General features: G+C 43.6%; 2 protein-coding genes across 2 annotated transcripts; both read left to right on the forward strand.

The window, feature by feature from the left end:
* Nucleotides 1–3,916: 3,916 nt before the first annotated feature.
* pah (phenylalanine hydroxylase) lies at nucleotides 3,917–13,448 on the forward strand. Its single transcript, XM_067255061.1, has 13 exons — nucleotides 3,917–3,982; nucleotides 4,740–4,856; nucleotides 7,861–8,044; nucleotides 8,956–9,044; nucleotides 9,428–9,495; nucleotides 9,963–10,159; nucleotides 10,521–10,656; nucleotides 10,799–10,868; nucleotides 11,243–11,299; nucleotides 11,408–11,503; nucleotides 12,173–12,306; nucleotides 12,428–12,543; nucleotides 12,788–13,448. The coding sequence occupies exons 1-13, from the start codon at nucleotides 3,917–3,919 to the stop codon at nucleotides 12,829–12,831; spliced, it is 1,374 nt and encodes a 457-aa protein (XP_067111162.1). The 3' UTR covers nucleotides 12,832–13,448.
* A 422-nt stretch (nucleotides 13,449–13,870) lies between these two features.
* th2 (tyrosine hydroxylase 2) lies at nucleotides 13,871–16,750 on the forward strand. The gene is made up of 12 exons (XM_067254153.1): nucleotides 13,871–14,098; nucleotides 14,183–14,357; nucleotides 14,451–14,539; nucleotides 14,620–14,687; nucleotides 14,766–14,816; nucleotides 14,979–15,124; nucleotides 15,339–15,474; nucleotides 15,570–15,639; nucleotides 15,742–15,798; nucleotides 16,013–16,108; nucleotides 16,256–16,389; nucleotides 16,509–16,750. Exons 1-12 carry the CDS (start codon nucleotides 13,871–13,873, stop codon nucleotides 16,666–16,668), a joined length of 1,410 nt encoding a protein of 469 aa, XP_067110254.1. The 3' UTR covers nucleotides 16,669–16,750.
* The last annotated feature ends 225 nt before the right edge of the window (nucleotides 16,751–16,975 follow it).

Consider the following 16,975-nt stretch of genomic DNA (forward strand, 5'->3'; position numbering starts at 1 on the left):
TCTGAGCCGTCTCCACGGAAACCGAAGGAGGGGGATTAGGAGAGGTTATGCCTTTGATGGGAGGGGCCACTCTGAAGATAGGGAGGAGGTTGCCTGGGGAAACCGAGAGGAAGGGTGAGCCAGAGAATGTCGTCCTCTGGTGGCAAAAATATCTATGCTTCTTTGTTTTCAGAAGAATTGCTGATGGAATGCTTGCTTAGAATTGAAAACAGACAAAAGATTTGACTTAAATCTACGTTTGATATCTATGTTTATAATTACTTAGATTAGTTACATTCTCAATGCATGAAAGCCACTGAGGGCAGACAATGAAATGAATGGTTGATTAGTTGTTGTGGAGTGACGTCCCATGAGTGGTTGAGAGACATGTATTGTCTGACGGCACAGGCTGTCGGTACATCACAGACATCTAATTAAGAGCCCAGGTATAAAACGCAGGGCAGTGTGCCTGTGATCACCGTGTAAACACGGCCTTCAGCGCAGCTTGAAAGGAGTCTGTGAGAGTTGAATGGATCTGCCAATGGCAGGCGGAAGTGCTGAGAGACATGATGCTCAACACTGAGTAAACAACACCGGGGTAGACTGATCTCATCACCTTCAACAAAAACATGGCACATGGAATCAGAGAGCCAGTGTGAGTGGCAGGAGAGAGCCCGTGTGAGTGGCAGGAGAGAGTCAGTGTGAGTGGCAGGAGAGAGTCAGCGTGAGTGGCAGGAGAGAGTCAGCGTGAGTGGCAGGAGAGAGTCAGCGTGAGTGGCAGGAGAGAGTCAGTGTGAGTGGCTGGAGAGGGTCAGGGTGAGTGGCAGGAGAGAGTCAGCGTGAGTGGCAGGTGAAAGTGACCAGGCAGTGTGGGAGGAAACACCTATTGTGCTTGTTCAAGAGAGGGCACAGAGGCAGATAGGCCCTGCTCAGTCGCCCGCATCCCTCTGCCAATGAGATCATCAGCCAGATTCGCACCCCCCCGGGGGCTTTTAATGGACTGCTCTCTCTCTCTCTGTCTCTCTCTGTGTCTCACTCTTTCTCTCTCTCTCGCTATTTCTATCTAATCAATACTCTCCCCCGTAAACACCCTCAGCATTGCTGCAGCTCCCACACCCAGGATAGAGTCCTCAATCACCACCCCATGTGTTGAAGACTGGACCTGAAGACCCATTGGCAACAGCACTAATCTGCACTACAAGATGCAGACTGCAGACTGACATTGGGAAGCAACCTCTATTGAGAGCAGAGTGTCTACCTGTTGGGATTAGCGTAGCTATCTCCAAGTTGTAGCACCAAGCAACCGCACGTCACGGTGGTCGGTGGTCCATCCTATCATATAACGCTGTCACTGGCTGAAATAAACTGCCATGAGGAGAATACACGAAACATAATGAACAAAGACACAACAAAAATCCCGTTGAGTATTATTATTCTCTTTCATCCCTTCTCTTGTTTTGCTCATCAGTCTCCATCTCTGTGCTGGCCTGGCCTGGGTGAGATGTGAGCCTGGGAGAGTTTCTGTCAGGGCCACGTGTAGAGGGGAGGTGGCCGGGGGTGACTTTCCTGGGTGTAAAATTCAATTATGCAGCGGGTGATCGTATCTGAGCGTGTCTGTTGTGAGCGGCGGGCGCACGGCTGCCCGTTCCCAGCGTGCGGCGAGGGGGTTAAGTGCCACAGAAAGCCCTCCATTATCCCGAGTGAGAACAGCCCATGTGGCTGGATGTGCGGCCCCCACACTCTTTCACTCTCACAACAGCCCTGCCTGAAAGCCTCAAAGTTTCTTTCTCTTTTCTTTGCACCCCCTCTCTCCGCCCCCCCCCCCCACTCCCCCCGGCCCCCCTCCAATCTCTCTCTCTCCCATCTCTCTCTCTCTCTCTCTCACTCCGAAAAGAGTTTACACAATGCCATGGAAAGGCTGGAGCAGATTCTTCAGCACCCCTGTGGACAGTGGGAGAGAGTGCACATGTGGACCACATTCACGGGTTGTCTGTCAACTAGTCCGTAAATCAACATCATCTCTCATGAGGACACAATTAAGCCTCACAAGTCCATTCTGAGTATTGTCATCTTCTTTTCCTCCACAGCTTTGCAACCTAAATCCTTACCCCGAATAACAGATCTCTCAGGGACATCCATGTCTGTTAAGTTCAGCCCAGCTCTTCTGTTAATGCAGCATGCAACCATTTCAGAACATTGTGGTTTGTGAATGCTCCATAATGATGAGAAAGAAGCATAGGCCTACTTACTCATGATTCATTATACTAAGGAACAGTACAAAACAGCTGGTTCTAATTATGGGAGACATAAGACCAGGCCTACAGCCCTAGATATAAATGTTCATCATTCCTCTCTGTGTTTCATGGGGCACCATTGTCAAATGTCCAAACGCACATCTGGCCAAGCCAGAGAGGGTGAGAATGGACTCTGTGTGAGAAAAGGACTGTGGCCTATGGATCAGGGTCGAACACAGGCATCAGACCACTCACATGAAGAACGAACGCTTGTCTCCAACACTGTTAATGATGGTAAATGACGCAGGCAGTCCTCGATCCGCCATACAGTGTAATAGAGATGAGGGAACTGACACTTTAATTAGGTTTAATGACACCATTATAACATAATTCATTGAATATGTCTGTGCAAACACAATGTGGAGTTCAGAAAATTACTAGTCATGCTATTTAATACCAAGTGTCCCTCCCTGTGACTACAGCAGACATAGCTTTTCAGTCAAAGATTATTTCCTTCAGTTGGACCACATAAGCATTTATGTAACCCACACACTCATACCCAGACTTACTTACCTTACAAAGCCATGTCGTGCTGGCTCCAATAATAAATGGATGATATACTTCAGAAAGGTAGCTACGGAAGTCCAGAGACAGTACATAAGTAGGCCTCAATGTACGAACGTGAAGCTCCAAAAACCTAAATGACAACAGAATGTTCGCATTTGACGTGAAAAGCGCCCAGGGTGTTTACACGCAACATAGGATGATATGTAGATAGAGAATGAGCACAAACTGGGATGATGTTGTTATTATGTTGTTTTTTACCCAAAACAATGTAAACATGCGATGTGTTGTTGGTATGAAGCGTGGACGCTAGGATAAAGTTAACTTGCCGTTATATACTTCCCTCTAGTGGTTAACACTCAATCAACCGCTTACTCGCCTTTTTGATGAAAGGCGACATTTAGAACATTTAGACTACATAGAGATCGATTCAACTTGGTCTGTGAACAAAGAGTAGGCCATAACTACTTTTTCCCGGTAAGTTGAGTTCCATTATAATAATACACTATAGAAGGTGTTATAAAACTACTCCTGTTAGGTGGTTGTTAGGCGTCACCTAGTGGCAAGTCTGTTATCACCACTGGAAGCCAAGTGCTCCAAATGATTCCCCCTGAAGGTGATTAACTGTTAAATAATCTGTCTTTATTTTCCTGCGAATGGCTTGCTGTCAAAACACAATAACAAAGTCAAGTAAAATAATCAAATACATATGTTTATTACTGTACTTATAATTACTTATTTTACAAGTATTTGCATGGGTTTAATGACAGCTATCCAGGTATAGCTGAATTACTGTTTCCATGATATATCTTGTACAAGATGACCGCGGAGGCGTTTGGACGGGCTTGACTTTGTCAGCAGGAAGGCTCCAGTCGGTTTTATAATGAAAACTTGATGCTGAAGGTATTCCTCCTGCCTCCTGCCCCAGCAGCACTGAACAATGCGAAACAGATGTGCCATTTCACAACACAAAACCAGTCGCGTGACAGGAGTATGCCCATATGTCCAAAGGGGGTGTGGTGTCACGTGGCTCAACTTTAAATTGCTGAGGCTTAACAAGAGCCGCTCAGACAAACTTCACCAAACAAATACTGTTTCACGTCCGTGGTTTCATACCTGTGCAGCACTCAGACCAAAGGATGGACGCAGCATACAAAAGAGTGAACGGAGATCATGGACCCATAGAGGACCAAAGTCCGTCACAGGTAAACCTTTATTAATTACTCAATATGTAGCAGTACCGACAATCATTTATTTCTGATAAACAACTGAAAAAAGAATGACGTGATTGCATGATTAAATGATTGAAATGAACATCATGATCTGAGCAATGTTGAATTTATTTCAAATATCACCTTTCAAAAGTTTATTTTCGATATTGTGCTTTCCATTGTATTATTTCCTACTTGGGAAAAAATTAAACAGACCAGCATCACTTAAATCTGCAGTTTAAAATAAAAGTGATGCACAACTCAAGGAGCATCCATAGCCATAGTTGATGTTGACCATTACATTTACAGTGCTATGCATTCATGGGTTCATATGAGGTATGTGGGTTGGATAATGCCTAGTCATGCTGGAGCTGGGTGAGCAGCCTGTGTTTGCAGTTCAAGGGATCAGAGGGACGAACAGGAAAGGGCAAGACACAACTGCGGTTGAGGTCACCTCTCTACAGAAGTTTCATTTAACAGAGCAAAGTTTTGTCAGGCGACAAGCTTCATTATCAGTATACTGCCACAGCTACCCTGCTAAACCCAAACCCCCACCCCCCAAAAAACAAGTTATGGCTCCGCTCCAGAGTCCACCATAACACCATTTTCTATGCCCCTCTCTGGACCCAGTGTCCAATGCTATGTGTTTGAAGGTGTAATCTCTGTGCCAGCTAATATTCGCTCTCTGGATAGTGTGTACAGTGGTGTTATTGGCCCCGCGAGTCACTCTTCTCTCTTTTCTCCCTGGCAGAGGAGAGGCTCCATGTACCTGGAGGAAGAGACCAGCAACAAGACAGGTGTGCTGTCCTGCTTCTTCTCTCTGAAGGAGGAGGTTGGGGCGCTGGCCAAAGCCCTCAGGTTGTTTGAGGTAATACCCCTCCCACACACACACACACACACACACACACACACACACACACACACACACACACACACACACACACACACACACACACACACACACAAACCACCATCCACACTACCACCAATTCCCCAGTATACTTACTACTGTCTAAACACGTCATAGATAAAAACACAATAAATATGAGTATAACCGAAAAATACTGTACAATAGTTTGTTGGTGGAGAGACAATTGGAGAGGAAGAGTCGGGTTACCATGCTAATATGTAAGTGGTAAAATTTATGAAAAAATACAAAATTCATTGCTCCTCCTCCTGCACCAAGGAAGAGTCACCCATATCATATTGACAGCTGCTTTTGGACACATGAGATTGTTCTGTCTCAGAACCTCCTTCTCACCTTCTGTGCTGAGCAGAAGGAAACTTTTCACGGCTAATATCCTGACCATAAAATGAGAGCAGATCAAACAGAAGTTTCTGTCAGAAAGAGGGGTTCATCTAAAAGAGACAGGTAGGACTTCACACTAAGTTAGGAAGATCTGTTCTCTCTTCTTCCCCAACCAAGGAGGAATTTACGAGCCACATAATCTGTTGCATACGGCAAGGTGGTTTTACTTAGCTGCAGATGCTAAAGGCATCGTCCTGCAATCCCATGACGCTCCCAGTGACGGCTCTGAAATGGGCTCGAGCAGCAACAGTTCAGGGTTATAAACCAAAACGCTAACTCATGCACCTAATAAGGTAGAAATACTATACCTTTAATTAGACTGCGTACGTGCATACCCAAAGCAATTAACAAGCCTTGAGGCATTTCACCAGTATGGTATCGAGGTGTTGGAACAGTCTGTTCTCTTTGTTTTTTTTTTACTATGAACAGAGTATCACACACTGATACTTCCCCTAAGGGCAGCACTGTAAATAATTGTGAGGTGTGTATTGAAGAAAATTGTGGGTTGATATACAAGATGCAATATAATCATTATAGCAGTATTATAGTGGGAAAGTAACAAATGGTTCTTCAGAAAGCCATCTGGAGGCTTTACCTGGTTTGGGAAGTAATAAAAACATTGAGCTGGAATCACAAGCCTTTGACTAGGTCTTATGCCAGTGTATCGATTGGCCACTGTTGTGTGTCACCATCAGAAGGTCATCTTGTTACAAGGTACGTCCTGGTTTTATTTTCTGTTTACTTACAACCTACGTGCTAAATCGCATGAAGTAAGGACTTGATAGATTGATAGCATTTTATCCTATTAACCTACTGTGTGGGATGTCAGGTGATCTACACTCCAAACACAGTTGTAAACATGAGAAGTTTCTCTGGGCCTATGGGCTCCCATCCTCCAGATCCACCCCCTGCTCCACCTCCTCTGCTTACCCCCTCCCCACCAAATCCGGCAGCAGTCCAGCAACCTCATAGCCTCTCCACATCTCTCTTTCTAGAAAACAGGCTGAATACACAACATCAGCACACCCTCCTCAATATCATAAGATTTTCTGTACAAACCAGGTCAATTGTAATGTATATGACCAACTGGATCTGGTTAAAAGACAATTAATAAAGTTCTGGTTTCTAAAGCCAAAGTGTGATCATATGGACAAATCATTCAGGAATGCAGTAGTCCATATGGCTGTGTTGATGGATGTGGAGTAAAACATCAAGGTAGCTTGTGCCTCTCACGCACACGTTTTCTTTCACAGGAATTTATTTTTTAACAACAGACATCTCACAGTCATCCTTTTTTATTTTCAGTGAAACATCTTAATCAAGAAGTGTATTTATTTTCTAAAATCCCATCACAATTGACTTTGTAGAATCAAGGTGGCGAGATCTCTTTATTTGAAACCATGGTTCCTAAACTTAAATCCACTCACTGTTTATCCTTTGGAAGCCCAGCACATGTGATGTGGTGTGGGCATCATGTGAGGCGCAGCAATTACCAGCATCTTTTAAGCTTGTTCTGCCCAGACCCAGACCAGGGAGGTCATCCAGTCAGGCCAGGAGCAGGATTCCTGTCCCGCACGGTACACTTTCATTCTCAATGGTGAAATAGCCACAGTGAAACCTCTGTAAGTTACTTAGATCAAACCTAGCTGTCTTATACTTACCAACTTAGCCCTGTGACTGTCATGAGCTAGGCTACACACTGTCATCCACATCATGTTAGTTTAATTGATGTTTGTTGATGTAGAACAATAACCAATTATTTACCCCTGAACTAATTCTGCTGACATTAAGACCCAGCAAACAGTTTGGGCATGTTCCCTGACTCTGCGGAATAATCACACATTCTTATGTGATAATAGCAGGGAGGTGCTATTCAGGAATAAGCATTGTTTTGCTAGGGGATGCAGAGCCATGTGACCCCCAGAGAGCCACAGTTGGGAATAGGATCCAGATGGAGAGAAGGAGCAATGAGAGAAAGAAATGGGCAGAATGCCGCCCCTTTCCTCCTCTCTATTGGACCAATGGCAGGAAGAGAAGACCACACTCCCTCTCCATCCCCATGGTTTACATAAATAAAAACACATTTTTATCACAATTACTAATATTTTTATGGAGTCTAGGAATTTGAGTATTGAAACCATACTTTAGATGTGTGTGCCACGACAAGGAACATAATTATTTAGTTAGAAGATGGTTCACAGAAACTTGGTTTTACATTTTGTGACCAGTGTAAATGTGTAGACTCACTCTAGTCAGTTTTGTAACAGCCAATGGTTGATAAGCTGGTTGATTGTTCTCTGCGGTTTTGACCCCAGGGCATGGTAGACTCCAGAAAGTCTAACAGAGCACGCACAGTCAGACATGCTTATACTGACCTCCAGTGGTGAAACATAAACTTTTAAAGCTCTTGGCTACAGCAGGCAATTATACAGAAATGAATGCCTTATCAGAATCCGCCTTACAATAACACACTAAACAATTAAACACTGCAATATATCAAATAACTTAGATGTAATGCATGGAAGTTAGTATCAAAACCATGCCCTGTTTCCTTGAATGACAGGAAAAGGGGATGAACCTGACACACATCGAGTCTCGTCCGTCGCGAATGAACAAAGAGGAGTTTGAGTTCTTCATCAGCGTGGACACCACCTGCTCTGTGGCCCTGGATGAGGTCATCAACGGCCTGCGCACACAGATCAGCGGCCACGTGCATGAGCTGTCACGCAACAAGAAGAAGGACACAGGTGTGTGATTGAGAATCAAGACTTGTTTGGAGGCCTGTGTGTGTTGGAAAACGATATCGTACCAACCAAGTGGAATTTCCAAAAAGTAGTTTCAATAACGTAATTGTTAGACTTGTTTGTGCAGTGTGAACAAATACTGTACAAGGGTTTCGCTGATTCCATTTTAATTCTGAATTACAAATGGAATGTGTTCATTGTCCAGAAGTAGACAAAGCTGGTGTTATTGATGATGTTTTGGCAACATTGCATGAACTCTGGGATGTGCTTTAGCAGGCAACCAGCCAGACATGGTGATGACTAACTAGCGTCGCCACGGAGACGGATGGCCTGTCTCCCACATCCAGCCCTTTATTAGTTGTTTCCAGAATGACATTAGTTTAGTTACTGAGGACCAACAGGCCTGGTAGGAACAGAAGAGCCCAGTGTCACTGGACCCCTACAGAACAGACAGCCAGTGTGACAGCCTTGGCCCGGGGAGACCCTAACAAGGTCAAGGGTCAAACATGATCCAGACATAGAGACTGAGACAGACAGGGCCACCATCGAGTATGCATTCCCTGACCTATCCCCAGCCTATGATATGCTGGACAGGGTCAAGAGTATGAGGGGATATCTATATTTATGGCCTGCGATGGAGACAGCCTGTTTGTAGAGGGGCCTGGTAGGGGTCTGTTGTTCTCAAAGCCTCAGGCTTGACCACACTGCACAAATGTAGATTAATGAGTAGACCCCAGTGATTCTGTCTGTCATAAATCCACATCCAGCCAAGATATGACCCCTTCCTGCTGTTCTGTTTAATGTCCAAATGTCTCCCTTCCACCCAAGCACATAACACTCAACAGAAAATTCTCCACAAATCCATACTCATTTAAATTCACTTGTTGTTGATTAACATGATGTTTTTTCTACAGTCCCATGGTTCCCCAATCAAATCCAAGACTTGGACCGCTTTGCCAACCAGATTCTGAGTTATGGATCAGAGCTAGATTCGGATCACCCAGTGAGTCATTTATCTCCTGGTCACGACATCCTGTTTTGTGAGAGTGTATGGGTGTGTTTGCCTGTGTGTGTGTCATTAAAAAGATGGAGATGACAGGCCCTTGTTCTGCAATGGAAACTGTCCAAGCCCACAAATTGATGTCCTTGCTTTAATTGAGCCCCTATAATTATAGATAATTGCTCTCTTTTGCAACCGCCATTAAAGTGAAATGTATTCATCATAAGCTGAAAACACTCTACAAAGGCTCCATTTGAATATGTATTTCAGTATACTTATTAGAGTGGGAGTGCATAACGCTGTCAAAGGCCACAGGACTTTTGTTTATATGAAACAGAGGATCATGGGATCTAACACGGCCTACATTTACTTCTCTCTTTCTCCAGGGCTTCACAGATTCTGTCTACAGAGCCCGGAGGAAGGAGTTTGCCGACATTGCCTTTAACTACCGACAGTAACTATCCTTTTAAATTCATACCAATAATGCGTCTTCACTTTACATGGAGACTTACTCGTTCTTGCACAGTTGGTGAGATCAAATCCTTAGTCCTGCACCGCGGAGCCTCCTAAGCCTGTGACAATCCCTACATTTCCTTTTAATGAAAATGACCGCAGACAAAAGAGAGACAAATGACAGGGGAGCAGTGGTGGACTTGAAGCCTTTGGCTTTGTCTCCATAATTGAGACGTTATTCAGAGGCACTACAAAGAGCACCAGCACCAATGAAACGCCCACAGAGAGGAATCTCATTTACATTCTGTAGCGGGGAGACCTCGCTGGTCACCCACACCCCCCCCCCCCCCCTCGACTCTTTCTTGCCCTCCTATTCGTCCCCCTGCCCAATGGTTTGAGTGTGTGTGTTTGTGTGTGTGTGTGGCTGTGCATGCATGTGTGTGTGTTAACAGCATACCTTTGTCTCAGTGGCCAGGTTATCCCCATGGTTGAGTACACACCTGAGGAGAGGGCCACATGGGGCACGGTGTTCAAGGAGCTGAAGACCCTGTACCCCACGCACGCATGCCGCGAGCACAACCGTGTGTTCCCCTTACTGGAGAAATACTGCGGCTACAGACAGGACAACATTCCCCAGCTGGAGGACATTTCAAACTACCTGCAGTGTACGTGAAAAGCAGGTTCCTCACCTCTACCACTGAATCAAAAGGCTCAGTGGAATAGGTGTAGCTCAGTAGCAGAAGGTTTGAGGTAAAAGGTTCTTCTACATGAAAGGACAAGGAAGGCCATTAGCCTGTACTGTAACAGAGGGCTCAGTCCCTTTTGAGTTATCTAGCTCTAAGTGTGGCCTCTTCATCTTTTCATTCTGAGACAGTGAGGATATCTTCTGTGATGATATGCAAAGTGGGCCATGTAAATATCCAATTTTTCCAGACCAAATATACACTCACATGATACCCTCCCATCACCCTCTCTCCCCTATCTCCCCCCTCCTTATCTCCCTGTCCCTCTCCCTCCCTCCCGCAGCATGCACAGGGTTTCGGCTGCGCCCCGTGGCTGGGCTGCTTTCCTCCCGTGACTTCCTGGCTGGTCTGGCCTTCCGGGTCTTCCATTCCACACAGTACATCCGCCATGGATCCAAGCCTATGTACACACCTGAGCCGTGAGTATCTCCTACAGGAGATAAATCAATGAAAACAACAGTGAACTGTGTGTGTGTGGGGACGATCTGCAATCCAACACTCTTAGAAGGGGAACAATTCAGTAGTAACCTGTCTTCTCTGTGTCGACTTGTCTTTCCACAGGGATATCTGCCATGAACTCCTGGGACATGTTCCTCTCTTCGCAGACCCCAGCTTTGCCCTGTTTTCCCAGGTCAAGTTTCTCAGTAGTATTCCTCCAAATCAGCATAGAAGAAAGAGCTCAAGTTCATTTTTGCTCAAGGGGAATGTTATAGCTGAAGGCTGCATTATACTGAGGTTACCTGCCTACTTTACATTTACATTTAGCAGACGCTCTTATCCAGAGCAACGGATAAGGTGAGTAAGTACAGGGACATTCCCCCCGAAGCAAGTAGGGTGAAGTGCCTTGCCCAAGGACACAACGTCATTTGGCACGGCTGGGAATCGAACTGGCAACCTTCAGATTACTAGCCTGACTCCCTCACCGCTCAGCCATCTGACTCCCTGATCTCTTTGATCTCTTAGATATATTTTTTTTCAAAGTTTGTTTGACTTTCCTCTGTACAGGAAATTGGTCTGGCTTCTCTGGGCGCACCTGACGAGTACATAGAAAAGCTTGCCACTGTAAGTATGTCCAACATTGCATATCTTCCTCAAAACGAATGACAACACTTTCACCTCTAAATTGGGACTGTGGATGTAAGGGTGATGTTGAGCTTGTATTTCCTCTAGGTCTACTGGTTTACTGTGGAGTTTGGCCTCTGCAAGCAAGGCTCTGAGATCAAGGCCTATGGAGCTGGACTGCTTTCCTCGTTTGGAGAACTGCAGGTGACTGATTTTATAACAGCACACATAACAAACAGTGTCAGGTGGAAATACATGACATATACAAGAGCACATACTGTAAATACTGACTGGTTCCATAACAGCAGAACTTATGTATTGTGTTGATCTCAGCTTTCCTTTACATGCGATACGAAGTATAGGCCATTTGAGCACTATTTTCTACCAAACACAAGCATATTGTTAACCTAGCAGTATGTTATTGGTTCACCTTGGGCTCTGGATAAATGGGTCACTTGTGAGTACTGCTCACAAGTCACTGCTGCCAGGTAAATGGGTTAGTGGTTCACTGAGGATGAGAGGCTGCATCTGGTCAAATGTTACATCAGAGGATGTTCAGTTTACTGAGTCATATTAGTGGCAGAGTAGCACACTACACTGCACACCCTTAACCCTCCACATCCTGCACATCCTTAATGTGATGGGATCCAGAGTAGCACACTACACTGCACACCCTTAACCCTCCACATCCTGCACATCCTTAATGTGATGGGATCCAGAATCCATCTCATTGAAGAGTCCATCTTTCTCTTGGTCCACAAACAGCAACCCTCCCTCGTAGACCCTGACAAGATGTCTTCAGTGTTCATTGTGTCTTACTTTTCGATTACAGAACACAGTCATTGAAAAGTAGGGATTATGACTGTTTTCCAGTACTGTCTGTCCGACAAGCCCAAGATTCTGGCCTTCGACCCCGAGAAGACAAGTCTCCAGAAGTACCCGATCACAGAGTTCCAGCCTGTTTACTTTGTTGCTGAGAGCTTTGATGACGCTAAAGACAAAGTCGGGTAAAACTAAACATCAAGCATTGATTGTTTATTGAGACAAATATTCATTATAATGATGCAGCTGCTTAGGAGCATATATTTGCAATGCAAATCTTTTTTTATTGTGTGACCCTTCCCAAAGGAAATTTGCTGCCACTATCCCTCGCCCTTTCACTGTGCGCTACAATGCTTACACTCAGAGCATCGAAGTCCTGGACTGCACCCAGCAGCTGAGGAACCTGGCTGACAGTATCAGTGGTAGGTGACACAATAGGTTCACTCCTTTAGACCGTGTAACTGTCCTATGGAACATGCCAGTATATTCTCCATTGCTAGAAATGCACAACACATTTACTATAAAACGAAAACTAGTATAAAATGATGAATAACTCAAATGAGCCCTTTCGTTTTTCACTTTCACTGTGTGTTTCCGTAAAAATAATTACCTTACACTACATAACAAAATTCAATAATACCGTGTTTTTTTATGCTTGCCTTTAAGGTGAAATCGGAATCTTGTGCAACGCCCTACGGAAGTTGGAGTAAAAAAAATATTCTGCTTGAAATGGTCCTTGAGAACCTTCACGAAAATGATTGAATTATGCGATAGAAACAATCTTTGTTATCAGCCTGTTGCAATATTTGTACGTAGGCTATGTATGCTACATTGCTTGCCTAATAAATGTAACATTTGTATTTTTGTAGAGTAGCCTTCATCAAGTAACCGAATTAAGGGATATGCATGGGTTAGTGCAAATTGACATTTCGTGACATTTTAATAGTATAGTCACATAGTTTCAGTAGAATATGTTATCATACAAACATGCCAATAGCCAAACGCCTAATTGCAATAACATGTATTCGCATATTATTAATCTATTAGCCTGCGTTTAGGAAACATAAACCTTCTTGAAATTAATTGTATGATATGATTGTGATTTTTTCATTTGCTTTTACTCAATAAAAAATAACGAACGAATGGTCCTGCAATGAACGTCAGCTACAGCCAACTTTAGGCCTATGCCATGAATAGGCTCTAAATGGGGATCAAGTAGCGTAATGAAAACGGGGAACACAAAACCACAAACAAAATGAAAAGTGTTAGATGCATGAAATAAATTGTAATTGTAATGTGATTAAATAAATATATTTACTGTAAGTTATTAACTGTATTATTATTATTGCCAATATTATTATTACATGGTAATGATATTGATGATCAAATAGCCAGATGTTTCGCTTTCAGCACCCTGGACAGCACACATCCTCCCTGTCGGCTATATTTGAACTTTTTTTGGTTAAGTCTAGTTCTTTGCTTCAACCCATCTACGAAATTTTTTCATAAATCACCTATTTCTGTTACATAATAGAAGATGCAGAATGACGCATAACACCTTAAAATTCATACGCACGCATTTGCGTAAGTAATTTCCATAAGGAATCCTTGTGGCATGGTATATAAACCTGTCTCCCGGCTGATGGTACAGAATGAATCAAACCGTTGTGGACTTATCCAGCACACTTAATACTATAACCACATATCAGACATACATCAGGAATATTATCTCAGGAAAGTCCTAACTAAATGAAGACGGAAGGGATAGTTCAAAATGTTCCATTCACCGGCAGAAAACGGAGTCTTATTGAAGATGCTCGCAAAGAGCGCGCGAGCAGCTCATCCTCACCGGGTCCGTCACATTGCGGGGACAACTTTGTGTTTGAGGAGAAGGATGGAACAGTGACACTGAACATTCTTTTCACACTCAGCAACGAGAAAAATGTAGGGTTCCTACAAACTGGCAAGGTCTTTGAGGTAGGTGAACAAGCCAACTCTCCGATGTGATTGTGTAATGTTGCCCATTACTAACAGTAACCTTGGAAATGTGATGATTTGCAGACATTTGAAGCCAAGCTCCTACACATTGAAAGCCGACCTGGGAGGAAGTCGAAAAACAGTGTGATGGAATTAGAATTCTTCATGAAATGTGAAATCCACAGCTCTGATGTTGACGTATTCCTTAACTCCCTCAAACGAGTTGCCGAAGATGTGCGTCCTGTTCAAGAGGAGAAAGGCAAGGCAAATATGTTTTACATCATATACCTGTATCTCTCGATAATAACAAAAATCTGTTTACTTATGTGCATTTTGCTTTTCAATGTTTTAGTTCCATGGTTTCCCAGAAAAATAAATGATCTGGACAAATGCAACCTGTTAATAACAAAATATGATCCAGACATGGACCAGGATCATCCCGTAAGTATTATTATTTTTTCCAGTTTGCAATTCAGATTCATTTGCAATTGGAGTCATGTATGCTTATGACTTCGCTCTAGGGATTCACTGATACAGAGTACAGAAAGAGAAGAGCTTACATCTCAGAACTTGCCGTCAACTACAAACAGTGAGTCAGACTTTATCTCCTGACAGACTGTTGCAAATGGTCCTACTACAGTCATGCCTGACTTTTTGTCTTCCACAGGGGGGATCCATTACCCACAGTGGAATACACTCCAGAGGAGGTGGCAACATGGTGAGAACTCAGCCTTTAAACATGGAAATAATGAGGACTGTTAATTGATAATTGATCATTAATCAGCAATATTTCCCATGTCTTGCGAGTAAAACTCAGAACTGTTCTTTTACAGTTCATTGAGGAGTTGTCTTTATGCTTAAATGCTTTGTTTCTTCACAGGAGAGAGGTGTACCGCACCCTGCATGATATCTACCCTAGCCTGGCCTGCAGACAGTTCCTGGAGGGCCTACAGCAGCTGGAGAGAGAGTGTGGCTATGGCGAGAACCGCATCCCTCAGCTCAGAGAGGTCTCTGCCTTCCTCAAAGGTGAGAATGCGGTGGTTACTGTAGAATTTATACGAAAATCAGGCCAACATAGGCAATAATTGTGTTAGAGTAAATGTCTATCGAATGAAACAAACGGGTGTTTTGTACAATAGCACAATATTGATTCTGTTCACATAAACGTTCTAAGGACATACATGTGGCTGGTGTGAGTGTGTCTGACAAGTCTGGCTTGCTGTGTTTGTGATGTCATCAGGGAGCACAGGTTTCCAGCTGCGGCCAGCGGCTGGGCTGCTCTCGGCCAGAGACTTCCTGGCCAGCCTGGCCTTCCGGGTGTTCCAGTGCACTCAGTACATCCGCCATGCATCGGCCCCCATGCACTCCCCTGAACCGTAAGGCAAAGAATTAGTCTCACACATGATCAAATTGTAGCCTAGTAAAATCTATATAGTCACTCATGTATTGTCTCTGGTTTGGACTTTTACAGAGATTGTTGTCATGAGTTGCTTGGCCATATTCCAATGCTTGCAGACAAAGAATTTGCTCAGTTTTCCCAGGTAAAGTTCCACTTCCACATTTGTAATTGACTTTATTACAATGTGCTTATTTATCAAAAATGTGTCTCCTCTCTTGCCAAAGTCAGTTCTTCTTTGTTACAGGAAATTGGTCTTGCTTCTCTTGGAGTGTCAGATGAAGACATTGAGAGACTCTCAACAGTAAGTCACTCAGACATACATCAGTGTACTTAAAATTAAACCATTTGTTTAACCTATAACAAAATAGTGCCACTTTGCTGCCATCTAGTGGAATAAATAAGGCACTGCACACTTCATAAAACATTGCATTTACCTGTTTTAACTCATTTCTATTCGATTGGAAGGGGCACATGGGATCTGATCATTTGCTTATCTCTTCTCCTTACCTTTACAGCTGTATTGGTTTACGGTGGAATTTGGACTCTGTAAGCAGAACGGAACAGTAAAAGCCTATGGTGCTGGCCTCCTATCGTCATATGGAGAACTTATAGTGGGTTCAATTTATGGGTAGCCTTATCTTGCTTCTAGTCCAGCCTGTTAAGGATCTTAACTGAAGGAGATCATTAGACCACGTTTCCTTACTGTGCAACGTCTTGTCTGCTTTTCTCAGGCTTTCAATCATTCTTTCTTTTTTCAGTATGCCCTCTCTAATGAGCCAGAATACAAGGCCTTTAGCCCAGAGGAGACTGCAGTTCAACCCTACCAGGACCAAACATACCAGCCAGTTTACTTTGTGTCAGAAAGCTTTGAGGATGCCAAGTTAAAGATGAGGTACACATATTTGCTTCATATTTGTGCCTTATTTGAAGTTAGAGTATTTTATAAATACTGTAATATTGTGTAAGGTATGTGTGTGAGGTACTAAAACATCAGGCATTCCTATGCTTCAGGAGATTCTCAGCAAAAATCCAGCGCCCCTTCTCTGTGCGGTACGATCCGCTCACTTGCAGTCTGGAGATCCTTGACCAGCCAAGCAAAATCCAGAATGTTCTGAGCCAGATGAGAGAAGATCTGAAGATCCTCCACAATGCCATAGAGAAGCTTGGCTGAACCACCTGGGCCAGTTCTTTAGTAGTCTGTTGCATGGATGTATGCTACTGTTCTCATTAAATGATTTAGTTGAAACACAAAATACACAGTATAATATAATTTTGAGAGAATTTAAGAACCAATAAATGTATTTATTTACTTTTTAAATAGCTTGGAATAATGATGCATCTTGTACGGACTACAATGGTAAAAAGACAAAGTCAGAAAGACTGAAAAAGTGAGTATGATAAGGGAGGTGGAGCAAGAAAACAAGGTGCCTGATAGAGAGGAAAAATAAATGAGTAATAGAGAGAGAGGGGGGCAGAAA

This window comes from Osmerus mordax, chromosome 17 (assembly GCF_038355195.1).
Source record: "Osmerus mordax isolate fOsmMor3 chromosome 17, fOsmMor3.pri, whole genome shotgun sequence".
In the NCBI taxonomy this organism is placed as follows: domain Eukaryota; kingdom Metazoa; phylum Chordata; class Actinopteri; order Osmeriformes; family Osmeridae; genus Osmerus; species Osmerus mordax.

Bases quoted from the DNA above. Each gene is read 5' to 3' on its own strand.
- pah (XM_067255061.1), top strand. From the start codon at position 3,917: ATGGACGCAGCATACAAAAGAGTGAACGGAGATCATGGACCCATAGAG. The intron at 10,160-10,520 runs GTACGTGAAAAG...TCCCTCCCGCAG, and splicing joins CATTTCAAACTACCTGCAGT to CATGCACAGGGTTTCGGCTG. The intron at 10,869-11,242 runs GTCAAGTTTCTC...TCCTCTGTACAG, and splicing joins GCTTTGCCCTGTTTTCCCAG to GAAATTGGTCTGGCTTCTCT.
- th2 (XM_067254153.1), top strand. From the start codon at position 13,871: ATGAAGACGGAAGGGATAGTTCAAAATGTTCCATTCACCGGCAGAAAA. The intron at 15,125-15,338 runs GTGAGAATGCGG...TGATGTCATCAG, and splicing joins GGTCTCTGCCTTCCTCAAAG to GGAGCACAGGTTTCCAGCTG. The intron at 16,390-16,508 runs GTACACATATTT...CCTATGCTTCAG, and splicing joins GATGCCAAGTTAAAGATGAG to GAGATTCTCAGCAAAAATCC.